This window comes from Phragmites australis, chromosome 8 (genome assembly GCF_958298935.1).
Source record: "Phragmites australis chromosome 8, lpPhrAust1.1, whole genome shotgun sequence".
Taxonomy (NCBI): domain Eukaryota; kingdom Viridiplantae; phylum Streptophyta; class Magnoliopsida; order Poales; family Poaceae; genus Phragmites; species Phragmites australis.
The window spans coordinates 5,641,776-5,662,809 of NC_084928.1; the positions used below are offsets into that span (position 1 = coordinate 5,641,776).

Here is a 21,034-nt window from a genome sequence, read left to right on the forward strand (position 1 = left end):
AGTTAGGAAACTTTCTTTGTTCTCTGGTTGGGCAGCTCCATATACTACAACCAAAATACATTGAAAATCATGCCCTTTATTCCTTATCTTAAACTTTATGTAAAATTCACCATGAGCAATGGTTCCAATATCAAAAACATCTAGGTTGACCCCTAGGAGCATCCCACCAGAATGACCATGAGGCTTTTCCCAACTCCATAAAAAATTCCTTTCCCCAAAAATATGTTTAAGCTCAACCTCCGTGAAATCCTTTCTATTTTTTTCTACTAAACCAATGGAATCTAATTGCTGCTCTAGTAAAATATCAGATAAAAAATGAGACTTAATTAGGTCACGAAAACCTTGACAATTCTAGAAAACACCTTTCATGATGGAAGTTGTACTTGTTTTTTGGCAGATACTCCCTTTTGTGGTTTAACCTTTTTGGAAGAGTTGGATTTCTTTTTCCTTGGAATGGCTTTAAAGCCACAAAAATGATTGTCATCATCATCCATTACTTCCTCCATCAAGTCCCCACACAGGTAACTAAGAACATCTTTATGTATACCCTCCTCCTCCAAATCACTTTCCTACAAATCTATAGATTTGAACTCTTCAACAAGTTTATTTTTAGGAGTTACCGCTAACCTATCTCTCTCAATATTCTTAATTTGATTAATACCAACGGTTAAGTCATGCTCCGCAAAAACTCCTAATTTAAAAATATTAGAGGAAATATACTTATTTGGAATTGAAAGAATTGAGTTTTTATACGTACCCTCCACTGGTGTCTCGAGATTGGGAATAGCCACCATATCAGAGGCTCTAGAGAGAGAATCTTCATCGGTTGTGAATTGGCGACGCTTGCTCCTGTGCTCCGAGAGTGGTGCAGACCCACCTCGACGAAGCACATGAGTAGTCATCACCTCCTCTGACTTCAACTCATCTCCATTTTTTGCCATCTCGCCATTGTGATAGTCCAGGACGACTGCAGCTTTAGCTCTGGCCTAAACTGTTGCTGCTTCTCAGAGATAGACTCTTGCATTTTCTCGAGTGATCTGACCAGCTGATGCATCATCATTTTCCTTGTCATTGATTTTCGCTTTCCCATTGCTTTTAGGCCTCTTTGCCTCTCTATCTTCCATGTTCTCATCTTCTTTTGTTGCATTTGCATCATCATCTCCATTTGGGTTATCGGTATTCATATCCTTCTTATTTCCTTCTAGTACTTGTTCCACAAGAAGGTGAATGTCATATAATTTTTCTCCAATGACCACACTAATGACCTTTGGGACCAAGTCTACATCCAAGACAGCAACTCGAATCGTACCAAAGTTGTTTCTAACTATCGTAACCATATCAATGGACAGTGTAACTCCAATCAACAAACCCACTACCCACATAACAAAGGAGGAGTGAAGAAGCTTCTTTGGTAGGTTAGAGATACGGACCCATGCTTTTGGTAACACAAATCCCTCCTATTCCTGCCATTCTTCAAAGTGTATGCTTATTCCACCCTGCAGCTCGGCCTTGCCAAAAGCAAATGTTCTCTGCAAATCTGCTTTTGAAGGGAACTTCAATAAAAAGCTATCATCTTCATGTGGCTTAGGTTCCTAGGACCATTTACTAGGCACAAGCCTTTGGATCTATGAGACCAACTGTTGCACTATAAGTTGTCCCCCAACCACTCTCACAAGTGCAATTCTGCTTTACTTCTAGAACCGGTGCATGAGGAATATAGTAAAAACCTAAACCATCAACAACATAACCCACTTCTTGAGCCACCATCTTTGGACCCTTTAGGATATTAAATTAATGAGTAACGTGCTCATTACTTTCACAACAAGACAACCATGCAATCTGTCATACCATGCCCCTTGTGATAGCATCTAAAACAAAACTTCGGTTTTGATGCAGTATTACCCTTTCCCTGATGATCCTTTGAGGGGCTGGCCCCAGCATAAACCTTGCCCTTGCTTAGAGTGGAAGACCCCTCAGGAACAACATCCAGCATTGTATTTTTATTGTATGCAACTACTACAATTTCCTCTCCTAGCCTTTGGGATCCTTGCTGTCCCCCTACACCATCCCTTTGATGAGCAACTGGCACCTCTCGTGTCGGCACCTCACCCTCTGGTGCATGAGTAGCTCCACCTCCAATTCGGCCACCAGCAAAACCATCAAGACTAGCCCTACCTTGCCCGACAAAACCAGAACCTCCATCATGTCGACCACCATATCCTGGTCGGTGCTCGCTGAAACCCCGCGCACCCCGATGATCATAGGAGTTTGCGCGAGGCCACCCACAGCTGCCATATGTAGCATAGCCACCACAACCAAAACCCGTGCCATATTCTGGATGATATCCCGACATGCCACCATAGCTACCATCATTGCCCAGTCCATGGTATCCTCTGCTGCCATTACCATTGTGAGGTCCCTGATGCATGCCTCCACGTCCGGCCTCAGCTCCCCTTCCACCCACTGCCCCACATCCAGCATCACCACCCTGTCCCCCCTCTTGGGCCATTGCTCTCTGCACAACCACAACATGACTTGGACGAGAGGTAGCAGGATGAGCAACCATCGTAGAGTGATTAGGGATTTTCGGCTATGGCGTGATTAACGTGGTTAATTGTTTAGGTCTTCTTGTTCTCGTGAAAAGAGATTTTAGGCTAGCCAAAATATGAGAGAAATTTTACGGTGGTCTAAAATTAATATGAGCCATCTATTTTTAGAGTCCAACGATCCAGATTAATCAGGATACTACTCATTTCTCACTGGTAGTATAGGTAGTATATGTGAGTAGTATGGTAGTATTAAGTTTATTTTTGAGAGAAAAATATGTGGTATGAAAGTGATTAACTGCAGTTATATATCTCTAAATAGAGTAATATTTTATTACTATTTTAACATTTTAATCTGCATTCGGCATGAGAGTTCATTTGCTACCTATCAGTTAGGGTTAGCGATCCGACGTTTGCGGCGTCGATCTTTCTATTAGCAAAAGTATAGTGAGTAATTTTAACAAAATTACCATAATTACCAAAATATCCAATTACATGGATCGTCAGATTAGATTTATACTACCTCCTATCTCTAGATAGTATGGACCACCGTAAAAGAGTTCAAATATGAAACAAGGTTCTCTTTTCCATTACGTACATTTTGGAGCCCACGACAACTTTGTGCATCATGTTTCAAAGTTGGCACCTTAGAAATATTCAAGTTCTCTAGCTCCTTCGGTGCGTGCAACTCCCGATCCACTTTTTTCTCTCATAATGAATACGAATTTTAAACTTGTGGTCCCTTTTGTGACTCCTAAAACATCATCTCCTCGTTGTTCAGTGTCAAAGAAAGGCAGGTTCCATGAGATCCAAGTGGTTTGAAACTTCTAAGGATCGTACAATAGCGGCTTGGGAACAAGCTAAATCTCAATCCCTCTTGTGACTCCTGAAACATCATCTTCTCTGTTTCCGGTGATACTACCAGTTGTTCAGCAGGCATTTATCATACATTGTATCATTCAGTGTCAAAGAAAGGCAGGTTCCATGGGATCCAAGTGGTTGAAGCTTCTAAGGATCGTACAACAGCGGTTTGGGGACAAGCTGAATCTCAAATAGTAGAGAACGTCACGAGCCTACTCACGGGCTTCCTATTGAGTTGTTCTCTAATCAAAGGAAGGATACCTTCTTGTCTGCTCAATGGGCCAAGAGAAACAACAATGCAACAGGAGGGGGTGTCGAACAACCACGAACCCGAACAGCGACAAGTTGCAACTTGAGGCGAGTCAGAGACTCAATCTGTCCCCTTTCCCTTTCTTCCTCCCATGTACTACCTCACCTCTATCTAGACCCTTCTAGAAGCTTCCAAAAACTTGTACCCATTTTCTTTACTTCAATTTGTTGAATTAAACACCCGGGTACGTAACACAGCTAAGCTCAACATATTAACTACTTCACATTTCTTATTACTAAGCCAAAATTTAGCTACTGTCTCATCGCTAGCACCGTTTTCTTCTTTCTCCTGCACCGTGTACTGATATAGAGAAATGTTGACCAGCCTGCTCTTGCCTCTGGCCCGCCCATCGACCGTCGTGTCTAACCGCAACACCATCGTGGGCGCTCGGGGCCCGAGCACTGGCGGGCGCCCTGCACCGTGCGCCCACTCGCTTTGGAGTCGGGCCGAAACCGTGCCGCCTGCGGCTCCGCGTCGGCGCGGCTGCGCTCAGGAGTCCCGCGCGTGGTGTTCGGCCTAGCCTCGCGTTCGAGCCCGTTTCCCTGAGCTCTCGCGCACGCGGTGGGCTGGTGCTCTCGCCCGTGGGATGGGGGATTATGGGGAGCAGTTTTTTTTTATTTTTATATTTTATAACATAAAAATTTATTTAAATATATTCTGAATAAAAATATTTATAAAAATAAACACCTACCGTCCTCAAATAAAACAGTTAGACCGTTACTGTCCTAAGAAGACAGTAAGCAGTCACACAACTCTTACCGCAGCGATAAGCCGGTGGTTGTAGTACTCCGAAGTTCAATTTCCACTCATATCTTCTCTATTTAAAACAGTAATGTTCTGTTACTCCAAAAATCTTAAAAAAATTTGTACATGTTACATAATCTATGTGCAACCCATTTTAATTGAATTCACCTAAAAATCATGTGTATAATTTAAACTAAAATTCTCAAAAAAAGGCTACTTTTATAACTTCTAGCAATTGTTAGGGCCTCAAATAAATTTCTAAAAAAAGGGTAAAATTCACTAATATTCTTCTTATGTGATGTGATAATTTCTAAATTTATTTTTAGCACTAGGTTTATATATGTTTGAATTCAAATTAAGTTAAAAGAAGAATATCACATGAAATTATAAAAATACATATAAATGGTGCATTACAAAGGAATCCAATTTTTTACTATATAATCTAGGGCTGAAAATAATTTTAGAAATTATCACATCATATAGGAAGAATATTAATGAATTTTACCAGATTTTTAGAAATTTATTTGAGGCCCTAACAATTGCTAGAAGTTATAAAAAGTAGTCTTTTGGAGAATTTTAGTTTAAATTATACACAGTATTTTTTAGGTGAATTCAATTAAAATGGGTTGCACATAAATTATGTAACACATACAAAAAATTTTAGGATTTTTGGAGTAACAGAATATTACTATTTTGAATAGAGAAGATAAAATAGGAAATTAAACTTCGAAGTACTGTTCACCGTAGGCGCGGTAAGAGTCCGTGCGACTACTAAGCCGATAAGTGCCTAACCTTATATGAGAGGATAGACATCTATTTTTATCCGGAATATATTTAAATAAATTTTTATATTAGAAAATATGAAAATAAAAAAGCTCCGGATCTATACGGTATGTCAACAAGGCCGCGCGTTTTTATCAGGCCGGCATCCTTTCAGTTTCACCTCTTATTGGATTTTTTTTCTTGTTTCAACTGCTGCTTTTTTGGAATGAGCATAAAGCTACTAGACGGATTGTGCACCTACACTACGTCCGTTTTTTATTGCACATAACATGACAAAAAACTAAAAAAATTAGGTTCACTAATTTTAGGCATCTCAATATTTATTTATAAATTTAATAATATTTAACACATTCATTTAACTATAGGGAAAACTGTATTATCTTTATGCATGCACATAATTTTAATATGTAGACGAAAGTAATATGAATCTAACAAAATTTGTTTTATATTTTTTGTATTATAAATATTTTTATATGCATTTTAGATTATTTCAATCGATCTATCAATATAACTATTATACCTTTCACTATTTTTTAGAATTTCTCCAAAAATTATATTATACATATAAATATACGGATATATATATATGTGCATACATACACATATATTTATATATAATATATGTATCCGGATCCGTATATACATATATGTATACATACATAAAACCTATATAAACAGTAGCTACAGTCCCTGAATCGCTCCAATTCATGAGCTTTAATATATAATATTGATTCGTGTATATCCGTTGATCTACTCTAATTTAACTTAATCGATCAACTAATCATTTAACTAGTTTAAATTGATTAATTAGTCAATTAAGTTAAATTAGAGTGGATCAACAATGGATCCACGCCCATCCATACTTCTTTTCGTTTGGGCTGCTTTTTGGGCCATGAATACAGTACGTGCGCTTCCTAACTGTTTCTATTCTTCTCCGCACGCTTCGCCTCCGCCGCTTTCAGATTTCTCCTCTTACGTTGTCTTGGATGCTTTCATGTCAATATATCGTGTTACCGTCCTTGGCAAAATTTTAGTTTCCGAGCAGCAAGAAGCACAAAAGAACGGCTACAAATCGCATCACTATTCTTGACTCTTGACGATCAATAGTCCAAGAACCTACTCGGCATACAAAGTGCTCTCACTAAATATCATTTCCAATCTTCCATCCAAAAATCACGCAACGCTTCGCTGCAGGAGCTGCTGCTTTGGTCTCAACTGTTTTATTCGAACTCTAACTGAAACCTACTCAAAGAAGGTTCGAGTCCGGGCCACGCCATGTCTTCTCCTCTCTGTGTAATTTTTTTCTGCATATGTTTACTTCCAATGGCTGCTAAAAAATTGTGAACTGTAAACCTGAACCGGTTTTTTTTTCCATAATTGCATATGCTTATTTTCAGTCGGTTTTTTTTTCAACATACATGACTCGTAAGACAAACTTCAAGACTATTTGACCACATCGTTTTTGTAGAGTATGAAGGGGGTGTGATCCCTCTGGATTTCTGTTATCAGAAACCACAACTACAGAGTTCAGAAGTTCGAAGAAAAGAAAAAAAATGGAAAAGAGGTTTTCGCGCCTACTTATTACAGACCAGGGGGATGCATGAAAGCGCGAACATCAAGCCAACATCAGCCTAGCATCCAAGCTCAACGAACTTAACACTCGCAGTCTAACCTGATAGAAAAAGAGCAAGAGAGTTTTTCTCCATCTTTTCCTGGCTCCAAAAGCAACTCACAGGAAACCGAGAACGGAATGACAAACGATTATCATCAAACGCAAATTCAGTCTGTCCGGAATCTTCCCTCCACAGTACACCAACCCTGACCAAGGTTAGCAAATGCGACCCAGGACCAAAAACTGGACCCTAACATATTCTTCGAAAACCAGATAATTCCATCAAATTCAATTGAATTTTGAATTTAAATTTAATCAAAAAATGCTCAATTTCTGAATGCGAATCGGACCTAATCTGTCGAAAACCACGCATTTCAAGCTGTGGTTTTCATCATATTTGTTAACCCTAACCAACTGCAAAGACTTCACCAGCAACTTGCCCTAGATGTGATTCAGTACCGATCACATAGTACAGATAAAGAATCTATGTGTAAAAAAAATCATCAAAGAACAAAGTTCTCTACAAGAGACCGGCTTAGATTGGAACAAACTTTTAGTACGATCTAGGCCATAAGTTTCATAAAAGCCAACATGTACATAGTACACGAACAATGTAGCACCGGCGACAAAACAATACACAAATTTTTAGAACGAAGACAATGCACTACACCAGTACAAATTTAGCGTCGGAACTTTGAACCGCAGACACAAGTCTTGCTCTTCTTAGCTGCACTGACGTCCAGCTCCATGATCCGTCCACTCACGCATATCATAACGTGTAGTCCTTACTTTCAAGGCAACCTGTAGCGACAGAGTACACAGCAGTGGTGACATCCTCGGTATTTACAAATTCAACGGTATAAAGAAAAGACAAGGAGCTAGTTTTCACGATGAGGGTTCGAGATAGACACATCCCCCTCAAAATGACAACCTTAAAATATATGCAACGATTTATCAAAATTTGAGTTATCTCCCAGGTGGTAAACAAGTGTTTCAATGGACTCCTGAAACTTCTTAGTTCTTACTCGCTCAAAGCATACGAATAAGGGTTTCTGACGAAACTCACGCTAGTTTCAGGGATATATCAGAACCGTCATCGTTGTCATGCGAACTTCCCGAATGCAACGCAGTCAACATGGATTCGGATGACTGTCCATCTTCAGCGAGGACATTTTCTGCATCAGCAGCAACCACCGGTCTGCCAGCCGTTGGCACCTGGGGCATCTGCATCCAAGAACAAGAACAGTATAATGTGCATTCCGCTGCCAGCCATCCCGATAAACGGTTCGGTTACTACAAATGCATAAAATGCATATATAAGTGATCTTATTACTTGATTCTTCAGACGCATGTTCTCATCTGCCAGCTGTGTGCCCTACAAGAAAAAAGATTGCATCACTAAATGCTCCTACTGTAAATATTGATCCCTTATTCTCTAAAAACTACGAACAGATTATATCATGCAGAGTTTCTGTTCATAAATGGTTAAAACAAAAAATAAAGAAAAATTCAAAGCATTTGGTTCCATCTATGCATGGTGAATGATTCATTTCTTGTAAGTTCATCCTAAATGACAAATTCAAGGAAGAAAAGTCATATTTCCGAATATCTGCACACAAATCTGTCGATTTGCAGATACTTGGCATTTTCATGTAATGTGGGGTATCAACATTGGCAGATACAAAAATAAGTTTTTAATATGATATGATTTTCCCCTCTGAAGAATATCTTAAAATATGTACTATCTCACAAATATTTTAACTGTGCCTAATCAAACATCACCACAACTTCACAAACAGTTGGAATACTAATGTTCACATTTTTGTGTGCATCTGGAAACCGTGTAATAATCAGTTCCTAAAAGATTGGCAAATCCTGTTAACAAAAAAAAAAAAGATTGGCACTTTTCACACTCACGTCAACTAAATCATATTCTACAATTCCCATATGCCATATATGTTGTGTATGTATTAATCATCTCTACTACATGTTGGGTTTCCCCGACCACCAGGACCACAACCAGCTCCCACGAGCAGATCATGTGACCAGCTCGAGCCAGCGACCAGTCGATCGAGCAAAACACCTGACCACGTGAGTATCCAGTCACGCGAGCCCGACAAGGAAGATCGAACCACACAAGCGACCAACAAGACGTGCTGCACTTGAGTAGCTTTGAACCAGCACGTGCACGACCATGCAATCCGCCAGCGACCACACGAGTACGTGCTCGATCACCCTATCCAACCAGGTAAGCGCCCGATCACACGAACAACCCGGCAAGAAGCAAGACGGACGATCCATCAACCGAAACTCATCGAGACAACACAACAACACACAAAAATTCAAGGCTACAACAGCTTAGCCTTTTCTTTTCTTCTATATCTTCCAAAGTCTAGATTCGAGATCCGAGCTCGCTAAGTACTTAACCGAGTACTTCGAGCTTTCCTCGACCCGATCGTAGATCTGAGCTCTCCGAGTACCTAACCAAGTACTTTGAGCTTTCTATGATTTGACGCCCCGAGGAGATCCGAGCTCTCCAAGTACCTAACCAAGTACTTTGAGCTTTTCTCCCCGATGCATCTAAGCTCCTATTACGTGCCCATGCTTATATAGGCCCTGAGTACATGACCGGCCAGACATACAAGCCATCATCTCCGACTTGTATACGATCTGGACTCCGTGCACCTGCACGTGTACTTTGCCATACAAGCATACAGACTCTGACTCGAACTCTACAACCTGGACACATGCAAGCATACGACTCGGACTTGATCTACCGCCATGTATTCCGCAGACTCGTAGATCATCTATACGAGTACGTATACGACAACTGGTCAACCAAAACTATCCTAGCTTTCTACATGCATGCATCTAACTTGCCTATACTAATACGACTTTAACTTACATAACTACACCAAAACAAGATTATTTCCAACATCTCCCCCTTAATCTTGTTTTCTCACGTTAGAGGAGCGTCGGGTGGTCATCCTTCTATGCAGCCATGAACAACGCCTTCTCCTGTTTCTTCGAATCCTCGCATTCCCACTGGTAGTGCCCATAATCTTTGCACTTGTAGCACCTCACTTTAGCCTTGTCGAATTTCCGATTCTTGCTGCCTTGTCCGCCGCTATTGGAGGAGCCTTCACCACCATTCTTCTGCTCCTTAACTCTCCATTGTTCTTGGGTGAGCAACGGATGCTTATCTTCATCCTTCTCCCTAGCTCTCAATTGGGCTTTGGTGAGCAACACATGCTCAGCATTGATGTCGATGTCGTTGTCGTTGTCTTGCAACCTTTCTTCGTACACCCGGAGCCTGCCGAAGACCTCCTCGACTGTCATGGTCTCGAGGTCACCGAATTACTCAATTGAAGCGACGATCTACAAGAACTTGTTTTGTGTGGCTCTGAGGATCTTCCTTACCACATAAGTGTCCTCCATCTTGTCGCCGAGCCCACGAATCGTGCTGACGATGGAATTCACCTTCATTGCAAAGTCGTCGACCGACTCTATGCTCTTCATCCTCAAGCCATCCAGCTCTTCTCTGAGGGTTTGAACACAAGCATCCTTGATGCGTTTGGCACCTTGCTACATCATCTTGATGCACTCCCATGCTTCCTTGGAAGTTTCCTTCTCGAATACTGCCTGCAGCGTCTCCTCTGGGATACCTTGATAGATGGCGGCAAACGCTATCTGATCCTTCTTCATGTCCACCTTTTCCTTCGGGTCATCGTGCTCGACAGCGTCCCAAACACCTTGTGCACGCATTAACACCTTCATCTTGATCGCCCATGTTGTGTAGTTGCTCCTCATGAGCATTGGATAGTGTAGCGACACCAGTAAACTCTCTTTCGCCGATGCTCCCAATCCAGACATCGTCGCCGATGTTGATTCGCTACCTCTGCTATCCGTCGACCGCACACAACAGATCTCCTAGCTTGCCGAGTAGTTCACCGAGGCTCTGATACCAATTGTTGGGTTTCCTCGACCACCAGGACCATGACCAGCTCCCACGAGCAGATCACACGACCAGCTCGAGCCAGCGACCAGTCGATCGAATAGAACACCTGACCACGTGAGTATCCAGTCACGCGAGCCCGACAAGGAAGATCCAACCACACAAGCGACCAGCAAGACGTGCTGCACTTGAGTAGCTTTCGACTAGCACGTGCACGACCACGCGAGTACGTGCTCGATCACCCTGTCCGACCAGGCGAGCGCCTGATCACACGAACAACCTAGCGAGAAGCAAGATGGATGATCTGTCAACCAAAACTCATCGAGAGAACACAAGACCACACAAAAATTCGAGGCTGCAACAGCTTAGCCTTTTCTTTTCTTCTATATCTTCCGAAGTATAGATTCGAGATCCGAGCTCACTAAGTACTTAACCGAGTACTTCAAACTTTCCTCGACCCGATCATAGATCCGAGCTCTCCGAGTACCTAACCAAGTACTTTGAACTTTCTACGATTCGACGCCTCGAGGAGATCCGAGCTCTCCGAGTACCTAACCAAGTAATTTGAGCTTTTCTCCCCGATGCATAAACTCCTATTACATGCCCTTGCTTATATAGGCCCTGAGTACATGACCGGTCAAACATACAAGCTATCATTTCCGACTTGTATACGATCTGGACTCGATGCACCTACACGTGTACTTTGCCATACAAGCATACAGACTCCGACTCGAACTCTACGAACTGGACATATGCAAGCATACGACTCGGACTTGATTGACTGCCGTGTATTCCGCGGATTCGTAGACCTTCTATACGAGTACATATACGGCAACTGGCCAACCAAAACTATCCTAACTTTCTACATGCATGCATCTGACTTGCCTATACTAATACGACTTTAACTTACCTAATCACACCAAAACAAGATTATTTCCAACACTACAAGCGCATCTCTTTTCTATCAATCTGTTTATACAGATACCGCTCAACAGCCTTCAATCACAGGAAAGTAAAAATGCCCTTAAGGGCATGTGTCCCTACGTATTGCACCATTGGATCTGCACTAAGATTCGTGCACTCGGATCCAAAAAGGCAGTCCGTAGGAGCACATGCCTTCAAGGGTATTCCTCTTTGGATGCTTCTGCTGGCAAGATCCATGAGGCATTCAAACTGGCTTCACTTGGGAAACAGGAACAATCTCAGCTGGTTACCAGTGTACCAAGCGATCTAAATTTGAGGCTTAATCCCCGATACCCCTTCAACCGATCCGGTCCAATATTTCAGAAACTTAGTTCAAATTTGAATTCGTAAAATTCCGTATGAATTTTTCTAAAAAAGATATCTTTGTCTTTTGAGGCAACATTCAATCTGTTCTTGAGTTGGGAGTAGGCGACATGTTGCCCAAGATTATTGCAACATCGGTTACGATACAAATTTTATGTAAAAACAACAAATAAGCAAACTGATGAATGCTCCAGAGAAGCACCTTAAACGTCATATTGTGCAACCGATGCTGCTAATTTGCTACAATTGTCTAATATACATGGTTCACACAAGCAATTTGGTTTATATAATCATTCCTGACCTTTTGTTGTAGTTCGCTGATTTGTTGCATGAATAGCTGGTCCTGAAGAAACATATATTGTGTGAAGAAAACACTTATACAAAAAGCTAGAACTCAACAAGAAGCTGAAGTAGAATACCATGAGTAGTCACCCTACCTTTGTATTAAGCACTCTATGCAGTCCTGCTTCGAGTTTCCTTTCCATTTGGTGCAGTTCCTCTACACTCAATCCCTCAAGCTCCTCACCTCTCAACTGTCTATAGTATGGAACAGTAACATCAACTGTCAGCGTTAAGGCTCCCTTTTCTGTCTAACAATTGTTCAATGAATCACACAAAATCAATATGGAACAAAACATGACCTAAGTCCAAGACTTGCTTCTGCGAGTTGTTCGTTCAAAGCCGTATACTTGCTTTGTTCTATCTGAAAATATTTAAAAACTAAATTAATATGTAAGTTAGAACCAACACTAACTATATACATACAGTTCATTCTAGTGACACTTGTGCAAACCTACATTGAAGAATAGGTACACATGTAAGAAATAATTCAGAGCACCGTGGCCAATTAAAGTTTATCAGAATAAAGAGGACTAAACTGCAAAGCTATGAGATCTGCGTGGACTTTCCAAATGGCCTGCAGTAACCTTGATATCTTAGAATCCATGACCCAAAACTTATTTTGTTGGTAACAAAAAACAGTGAGGGAAGCCCCCACTGCACAGTCCATGACCCAAAACTTGTGAAAGTAGTTCAATTCTAAACTTTACTGCACCATATGATTATGAAATCTATGATTAAAAAATATATAATATATAGCAACATTAATTAGGTCACCAAGGTATCTTGACATATTACATCAAAGAAAATGGTAGTTTGACAAATTATGAATCTATATCCATTCCTTCTGTTCAGAATTCTATAGTTCGGTATATAAAAGTAATTGAAAAAACTAATCACTCATGAATGATGATATATGAGATAAGACTTTGCAATCTTCATACACACTTTTATCTCTTTTTATGAGTATGCCTACCAAACAGGTGCTCATGTACTCTGATTAAAAATGCTTGTACTAATATGATCTATGAAAATATTTGTACTTTTATGATCTATGAAAATATTTGTACAAATATGATCTATGAAAATATTTGTACAAATATGATCTACGAATATATTTGTGTCAACTTATAATTGGCAAAAGACACCATGGGTTAACCACAGGGAACTAGGAAGACCTGAACGTGGTCTATATATTTTTGTTTGCACAACAAAATAATTGTTATTGTATGTGGGCCCAATAAACTTTTATACGGCTGCCCTACAATAAATAAGGAAAAATATCTCAATTAACATACATTCAAGTCAAGAGAAGGCTGCTGATGTGATTTCCTCAGGTTCTTAGAATGTGTACTGTACTTGTCAATGATCTCGTTCATACTGTTCACCAAAGCAAAAACCAATATCATTATTGCGCCGAGGTGCCGAGCTACACAATGTGCCAGTAAACCATAAAAAGTAAATTACACATATTTTGGTGATGCTGGCATAAGCTTATAACTGCAACGAAGAGATAATATTTGAAAACATAACAACATAGACAAGTTGGCAACGTTAAGGGCCCACTTGAAACACAGAAATTTAACAAGAAGCAGTTCGATTCCTAGAGGAATCAAGAAAAACATCCCGTGTTCCTAAGATTAATACTATGTGCATGTTAGGGGCTTTTGTGGTATGGTAGTAGTAGTCTAGGGTTTATCTTGTACTTCTATGTTTATGTCCATTGGGCCTCAATACAAATTGATTCATTTGTACAATTACTCATAAATACAAGATATATACACATAAAGACGTGATACTTATCAAGATATATATATGACACTTGCAAAATTAATCTAGAGGCACATATAAGGTGGAATAACCAGAAAATCACATATCATAGTGAAAGTTAGATAAACTCATAACATATATTGCATGCTTGTTTCATATTCTATCTCATATCGAACACACATATATAAATAAAATTTCAAATATGTATATAATTTTAAACTAACAGTTTTTTTCTCATTCTCATTGTATAAAAAGGGAGTTTCAGTTTGAACAAAGCATAAATAGAAGGAATCAAACAGGCAAAGGACCAACGACGTGGGAATGAATTCACTATAGTTATTCATTATTAGAATAACAAAAAAAATGAATATATATTTTTGTGATTTAGTTTTGGTATCTGAATGTATGATCTTCAGAAACTCTAATCAAATAGCTTCTTTGCTGGCTTATAGGATGAATCCAGAAATTACATAGCATTTTATTAACATAGCATCTTATTATCCCTTAATATTCTAATTTTTTCGTATCTTGAGCAGAAGGCACATCACAAACATAGATCAGTAGAATTGAATATCTTCTTTTGCATATCGATATCTTTTGGAAGCCTGCTTATAACTTTGTGACGATAAATATCTATAGCTTGCGTGGCAGGTAGTGTTACCTGGACACCTGTGTCCAATTTTTTTTTTTGTCAAATCCGAGTCGTATTCTGACATCCGTGCCCGTGTCTATGTAACACTGGTGGTAGGTAGCACACCGATGCCTTGATGACAAGACATAAGGAATACATAAGCTAGCTTCTCTCCTTACGTAAGTTAAAAGATTCGTAAGGCAGTATATTAGGTGGCAGCACTTCTCTTCCCCTATATATCTTTCTAAGAATTGAGTTCCTTCCATTTCTACACAGGATCTTATTATGCGCCAGTGCATCAATTAGTATGCATATTTAGCACCTAAACTTGTAAAATTAAAAGCATCAAATATTGATTACCCCCTCAAACGAATCTAGACCATATTCAAGTCAACCAAAGGACATTTACACGTCTTTGGACGAAAGGCAACACGCTGCAGGCATATACAGTACGGAACAAACTATACTACTTCAGGAATTGTACATAAAAAGTAACGCAAACAGGTGCTTAGAGAAGTTAATACCACACGAATCGTACAAACAACTATGTTCCGTGATGCATGCGTCTTATCATCTGTACTGGACATATACTGGCAAATATGCGTAGCACCCGGTCTTGACTCTCAAAAAGAAATTGATAAATCAAAATCATACAGGCTAGGGACCTGCTGCTACATCTTAATCCTTTTATCCTTGAACGACATACTCATCGAGCATGCTAGCTAGGTCGTACCTAAAACATTAGGCCACTCCCAATGCATTGCTTATTTTTAGAGGTGAGAGAATGCATAAATCAGTGTGCAGAAAAAACACCCAATGCATATGCCATGCCTATGCGACGACACCATTGCGTATTTGTTGGTTTATAGCTCTTGGATGTTGTGCATCCAGAGCTTGTTTCTTCCTGAGGAAGCTCGTTCTCTCTTTCTTAACTACCATGCCACATCATCTTTTGTTATGCGTGGATGTTTAATTAATACGGACTAACACTGAGAATGGCCTGACTACTCCAGAGGATGGTAATCAATAGGCAGCACCAGAAGCAGTACTGCTCCAGAATAATCTACTCGCCTGCGCAAAGCACGAGAGATAACCCCAACTGGGGAGGATCGATCAGCACGGCTCATGCATATGGCGTACGTGCCACATAAAATCACAGGTACGGCCGGACGGCCAGTGCGCCATCATCAGCGAAGGCCAATCCAGCTTCCAGAGAGGTCGATCTGCTCGCGTCAATCCTTTTCCTTCTTTCAGGCAGGACAGGGCGCGGCAAATTAACCGGACAATCGAGTGTTCTCTGCGAGGCATGCAAAAGCACATAGGAAAAGGAAAAGGGAAAAAGAACAGTCAGTGAGCTAGCGATCGGCGGGAACTACAGTAGAAGAATTCCCCATTTTTCTGGGACACCAGAGAGTCCACGAAATCCACCAGAATCGACGCAGGGACTACGCTAAAGAGGGAAGAAAAGATGTTTCGTTCTACAGATAGAAACCGTATTGGAAATTTGTTTTCCTCGGAGCATCATCTTCGAAACCAAAAACCAAACCCTAGGAAAGAAAGAGATGAGAGAAATCTCTCGGTAGCCATGCGTGAAACCCTAGTGCAACGATCTGAAGCTAACACCAAGGTGCGGTGTCGGCGGAAGAAGAGCCAGATCTGTAATCATTTAACGAAAAACCACGGCCATCGAGAAAACGAACAGATCGAAGACGGCAGGTGGGATGGGATGGGGCGGCGTGTGCAGCGTGCGTGCCTGGAGCTTGCGAACTGGGAGAGCTTGCCGGTGGCGGAGAAGACGATGAGCGCGACGTCGGCGTCGCAGAGCACGGCGAGTTCCTCCGCCTTCTTGAACAGCCCGCGCCGCCGCTTCGAGAACGTCACCTGCCGCGCCGCCGCGTTCTCTATCCGCCGTATCTCCCGCCTCTCCCGCGCCATCGCTCTCTCCCTTCCTCAGCCGCACCACCGCCGCCTCCTGCTCCTCTCAAGCCCTCATACTCACACACACACAAAAAAACGCGATGAAAAGTCTCCAAACGCAGGGCCTCCGTATAAAAGCGACCCACCGATGATAGGTGGGGGACGAAGCGACAGGAAATGAAAGGAAAGCTCAGCTCACCTCCTATTGGCAGGCGCGTCGCGGGCGCCGAGCACAGTGACCGGCGATTAAACAAATGGAGTGAGGCAGCAGTGCGTGTGCGGCGACTCTTCTCGCCCGCACGGGTCCTTGTTTATGGCCCGGAAAATACCCGAGCGCCGCTGACGCGCGGGCCCGGGAGGCGTCTCGGTGCAGCGCGAGGATGCCGGCTACCTACGTGCGGAGCGTGGCCAGCCAAACAGCCGAGGCTTACTGACAGGGAAGCAGCCGGAGAGGAGAACAGTACTGGCCGTGGCAGGAGCAGGCGCAGCCGCGCGCGGCGGCCGTGTGGGGGCGTGGCGAGAAAACGAGGCGCGCACGCGTGGACGCCCGCCGCCGGGATCCCCTGTTCCGGCATGCGGCACGCACGCGGGAGCAGTTCGTTCGGTGGGAGACCTTTGCATCGAAGAACATGATGTGGGGGAAAAAAAGAAAAGGATTTGTGATTTTGCGCGCGCGCTACAGCATCGACCATCGCTTCAGTATTCGCACTCGCATTAGGACCGTAGTACTATTTTTCCCCGATTCCTACGGGGATGGATCTATTCCTTATGAAATTATTGTAGAATTCATGTATTCCAAATGTGCCATCACTAATACAACATGCAACTTCTGCATCCTTAGTTTTACTCTCTTTTTTAAAAGGACGCACACGCAAACAACACAGCGCACGCCACACGCGAGTGCTTCCCCTATAGTACGTCTAAGTAGTCATCACACACATAGTTTTTGATTCGTAATTTGTGGTAAAGCAAATAATAATGTCATGATAAATTTAGTTATGAACGAGAATCTCTACCTCAGAACGGATTATTACAAATAGATTTTAAATCCTATTATAGATGCTTATAGGTTTTGTCTCTGTGAAAGTATCTGTGATATCGGTTTTGTTATATACGATTTCAGAACAGTCTGTAATAAAGTTACACACTGACGGAATTTCTATAAAACCGTCTGTACGTAATAAGAATCACAGATGGTTTTATTGAAACCCGTCTGTGAATAGTTATAGTCACAGACGGTTTTGTTTAAACCTGTCTGTGTTAATTATCTCAGACAGAGTGTTTTTAAAAAACAGTCTGTAAAACTCTTTCTCCCCTATAAGCAAATTTGTTTTCTAGCTACCCTCATGATATGACGTACACATTTTATGATTCACAAATTAAACAACATATTAAGCTATTATTCAGAACATTGATCATATATTGTTCATATCATCTATCATATATTGTTAAGAACACAAAACACAGACATTTACATATCATAAGGGTTAAAAATATCATATAGATGCACATCACACATTATTCATAATACATAAAACTAGCTAGCTAAACACAATCACTGGCTATACATCATTGGCGACATTGTCTTTCAAAAGAGGACAAGATGATATACATCATGGCGACGTCATCGTCCTGAAGGATGAAAAGTGATTGACAAATATTGGTCGATCGACGCCATCTTCCAAAAATATAAAATGATTGACATCATCTTAGCCTCCTGCATTTCATCCTCAATGAGCAGCTCACGATCATCCGTATCAGGTTCCATCTTGATTAGCTCATGCATGAGTCAGAATCAGACTGTATTATTGTCAAACCGCCAATCATGGTTAAGCAAGAAATACGTGTTCAAACATGTCTTGCAGTTGACGAAAATATTTCTATTGTGACAAACAACAATCGAGAGATTTCCATCTGAAAAAACATAATGGAGAATGCGATTCACAGCAAACATAGGATCTCGAAGGGGACCTTCATAGCAGCGAAGAAGACGAAACCCACTTGATCAAAGTCGACGCCAAGCATCTGCACCATCAAAACAGTCATAGGGACAACTATATCTTGTCACTGTCTGATTGCCGTGAACTGAGCTATTGCAGATCTACAACGAAAACAGAGCTTTGCCCCTAGTTACACAGATCGAAGCAATTAAAACCTAACAAATACTAACTAAACCACGATAAAAACTATATGATACTCACCTCAATGTAGTGAAATAGATTAGTTCTCGAGATCTTGCTTCTCCGACATGGAAAAAATTAATAGTAGTTATGTGTGTGTGAAAGATATGAATATTAGGATACCGAGCGAGGAAGAAGAACACTCCTCATCGCTTTATATTGAGAGGAGACGAGCGGATTGTATGTGTGGGAAGCCAAAAAACTAGGAGAGATGAGCGGGTTGTGTGTGTGGGAAGCCAAAAGAGTCTGGAGAGATGAGCGGTCAAATTTGAAAAGTTTGCAGGTTTTTAAATATAGACGGGTTTTCATAAAATTTGTTTATGTCTATTGTACGTACACAGAAGGATCTTAAAAAAAAATTCTATGATAATATCACAGATAAGTTTTTCTAAACGTTGTATATGTATGTATGATAGAAACAACGAATTTATAAAAGACATATATGAGTTCAAGCACACCCAAACAGTGATCTTGTTATAGACATGTCTGTCAGAGTAACCATTTGGAGGTATTTTGTCAATAATAGGTTAAAAAACAATATGTGACACACCGTCTTCTTTCATTGATTGTGTGGTAGATGATACATGCTTTTTTCACATATGAAAATTATCCTACCATGTAACTTTGTTTGGTGAAAACCCCCTCGTAATAACGAGTGTCGGATATCAGCAATTCTCACTTTTTACTATGGAAAATCCTCTATTAAAAAGCAATATTCTACAAACTCTAATCTTTGTAGTGGCAATAAACCAATGCTATATTCCTAAATGGACCCTACTATCTATTATGTATATTTTATACCTAGTTATATTGTAATCATACTTGATGTTGGTTGATTTGACCATTAGATATTATGCTCATGGGTAGTTGCGGAATTTATGAGGATAACTTGGAGTTAGGGTTCCAAGTTCTACAACTGTGCCCCTATTCCTTCAAGGTCCCAACATTATATGGAAGAAGCGGACGGCAGTGTCGGCATGGCTGGCCATTTGTTTGTAGGACAGTTGGTTTGTGACGGTGGAACTGGGAAGTCTCGAGAGGCGTGGGGAGGGAGGAGGTTAGGGGGGATTGAGGCAATAGACATATAGGGAGTGGAGAAGGAAACGGTGAGAGACAGGAGTGAAGGTGTGGTGAAAAGAGTGGACTAGTGGATCTATGTCAAAGGGTATGTGAGAGAAATAGCAATAGTTAGGAGTCTTTTCAGTACTCATCTTCTATAGCTAAATGTATGGAATTTAGCTTTAAAAACTCTCTTGAACAGCTCTCCAAACCTATGTCTTATTTTTTAGCATCCCCTAAACCAGTCTCATCATCCCTCAAATATAAATGACCTCTTTTATTTCCTATCCAGCCACACCCCTACTAATATGCGAACTATCCTTTTACAGGATATCAATAAAATAAAGGAGAATGATATATGTAGAAGGTTTTAGATTTAGAGGATCGGCTTAAGAGTAAAGAGATATATGGGGAAATCTTTCAGAAAAAATCCCTATACGAGAGATATGAGAGATGAGTTTAATTAAGAGGGGCTGCTGGAGATACTCTAAGGTGGGAGGTGGGGTGGGATGGTAGGTGGTTAGGGCTTTAATTGGTTGGGGATTGAGAGTAGTTAGAGGGCTATCAAATATAATCTATGGCTGAGAAATATAGCCTAAAAATAGCTGATTTTCAATCTCTATAAAACGTAGACAAATCCTTTATATTTTGTCAGGACTCTCCTTCCACTGGTTAGACTAGAGCACAGAAGAATCTCTATTTTTGCTAACTTTGGACATAACAATAACATAGGGGAGGGGGCACTGACAGGAGCACTGAAGCGCCCCTTCATAAACAAATGCGGAGCTTGAGTAATTAACCCACCGTGTGGCTATGAACCTATATACATCTGTCTGTACAATAGCTAATGAGTCCTGAGCTAAACTAGTTTTGGCAGATACTTCTATACTCTCCCAAACAGTAAAACGCATGACTTTGGATGTCAATCAAATGGTAGATTGATGCTATTTACCCGTTCGGTACTGTTAGAGCACGGGGAGAGCACCGGATCACTCACTACTTGCTAGTTTTTTACTCCCACTTCATTGGCTCTAAGGTTG

The 21,034-nt window shown here is 41.0% G+C and overlaps 2 protein-coding genes across 3 annotated transcripts; both read right to left on the reverse strand.

Annotated features, from left to right (window-relative positions):
• Nucleotides 1-1,004: 1,004 nt before the first annotated feature.
• On the reverse strand, nucleotides 1,005-2,509 carry LOC133927557 (uncharacterized). Its single transcript, XM_062374023.1, has 2 exons — nucleotides 1,903-2,509; nucleotides 1,005-1,324 (listed from the first exon to the last, which is right to left on the reverse strand). Exons 1-2 carry the CDS (start codon nucleotides 2,507-2,509, stop codon nucleotides 1,005-1,007), a joined length of 927 nt encoding a protein of 308 aa, XP_062230007.1.
• A 4,882-nt stretch (nucleotides 2,510-7,391) lies between these two features.
• On the reverse strand, nucleotides 7,392-16,951 carry LOC133926426 (MADS-box transcription factor 55-like). 2 transcript variants are annotated; one of them, XM_062372363.1, is made up of 8 exons: nucleotides 16,592-16,951; nucleotides 13,736-13,817; nucleotides 12,740-12,801; nucleotides 12,536-12,635; nucleotides 12,400-12,441; nucleotides 8,190-8,222; nucleotides 7,923-8,080; nucleotides 7,392-7,657 (listed from the first exon to the last, which is right to left on the reverse strand). In XM_062372363.1, exons 1-8 carry the CDS (start codon nucleotides 16,771-16,773, stop codon nucleotides 7,648-7,650), a joined length of 669 nt encoding a protein of 222 aa, XP_062228347.1. In that variant the 5' UTR covers nucleotides 16,774-16,951; the 3' UTR covers nucleotides 7,392-7,647. The 2 variants fall into 2 exon arrangements, with proteins under 2 accessions (XP_062228347.1, XP_062228346.1); XM_062372362.1 differs by having other exon boundaries at nucleotides 8,190-8,231; nucleotides 16,592-16,943.
• Between the last annotated feature and the right edge of the window lie 4,083 nt (nucleotides 16,952-21,034).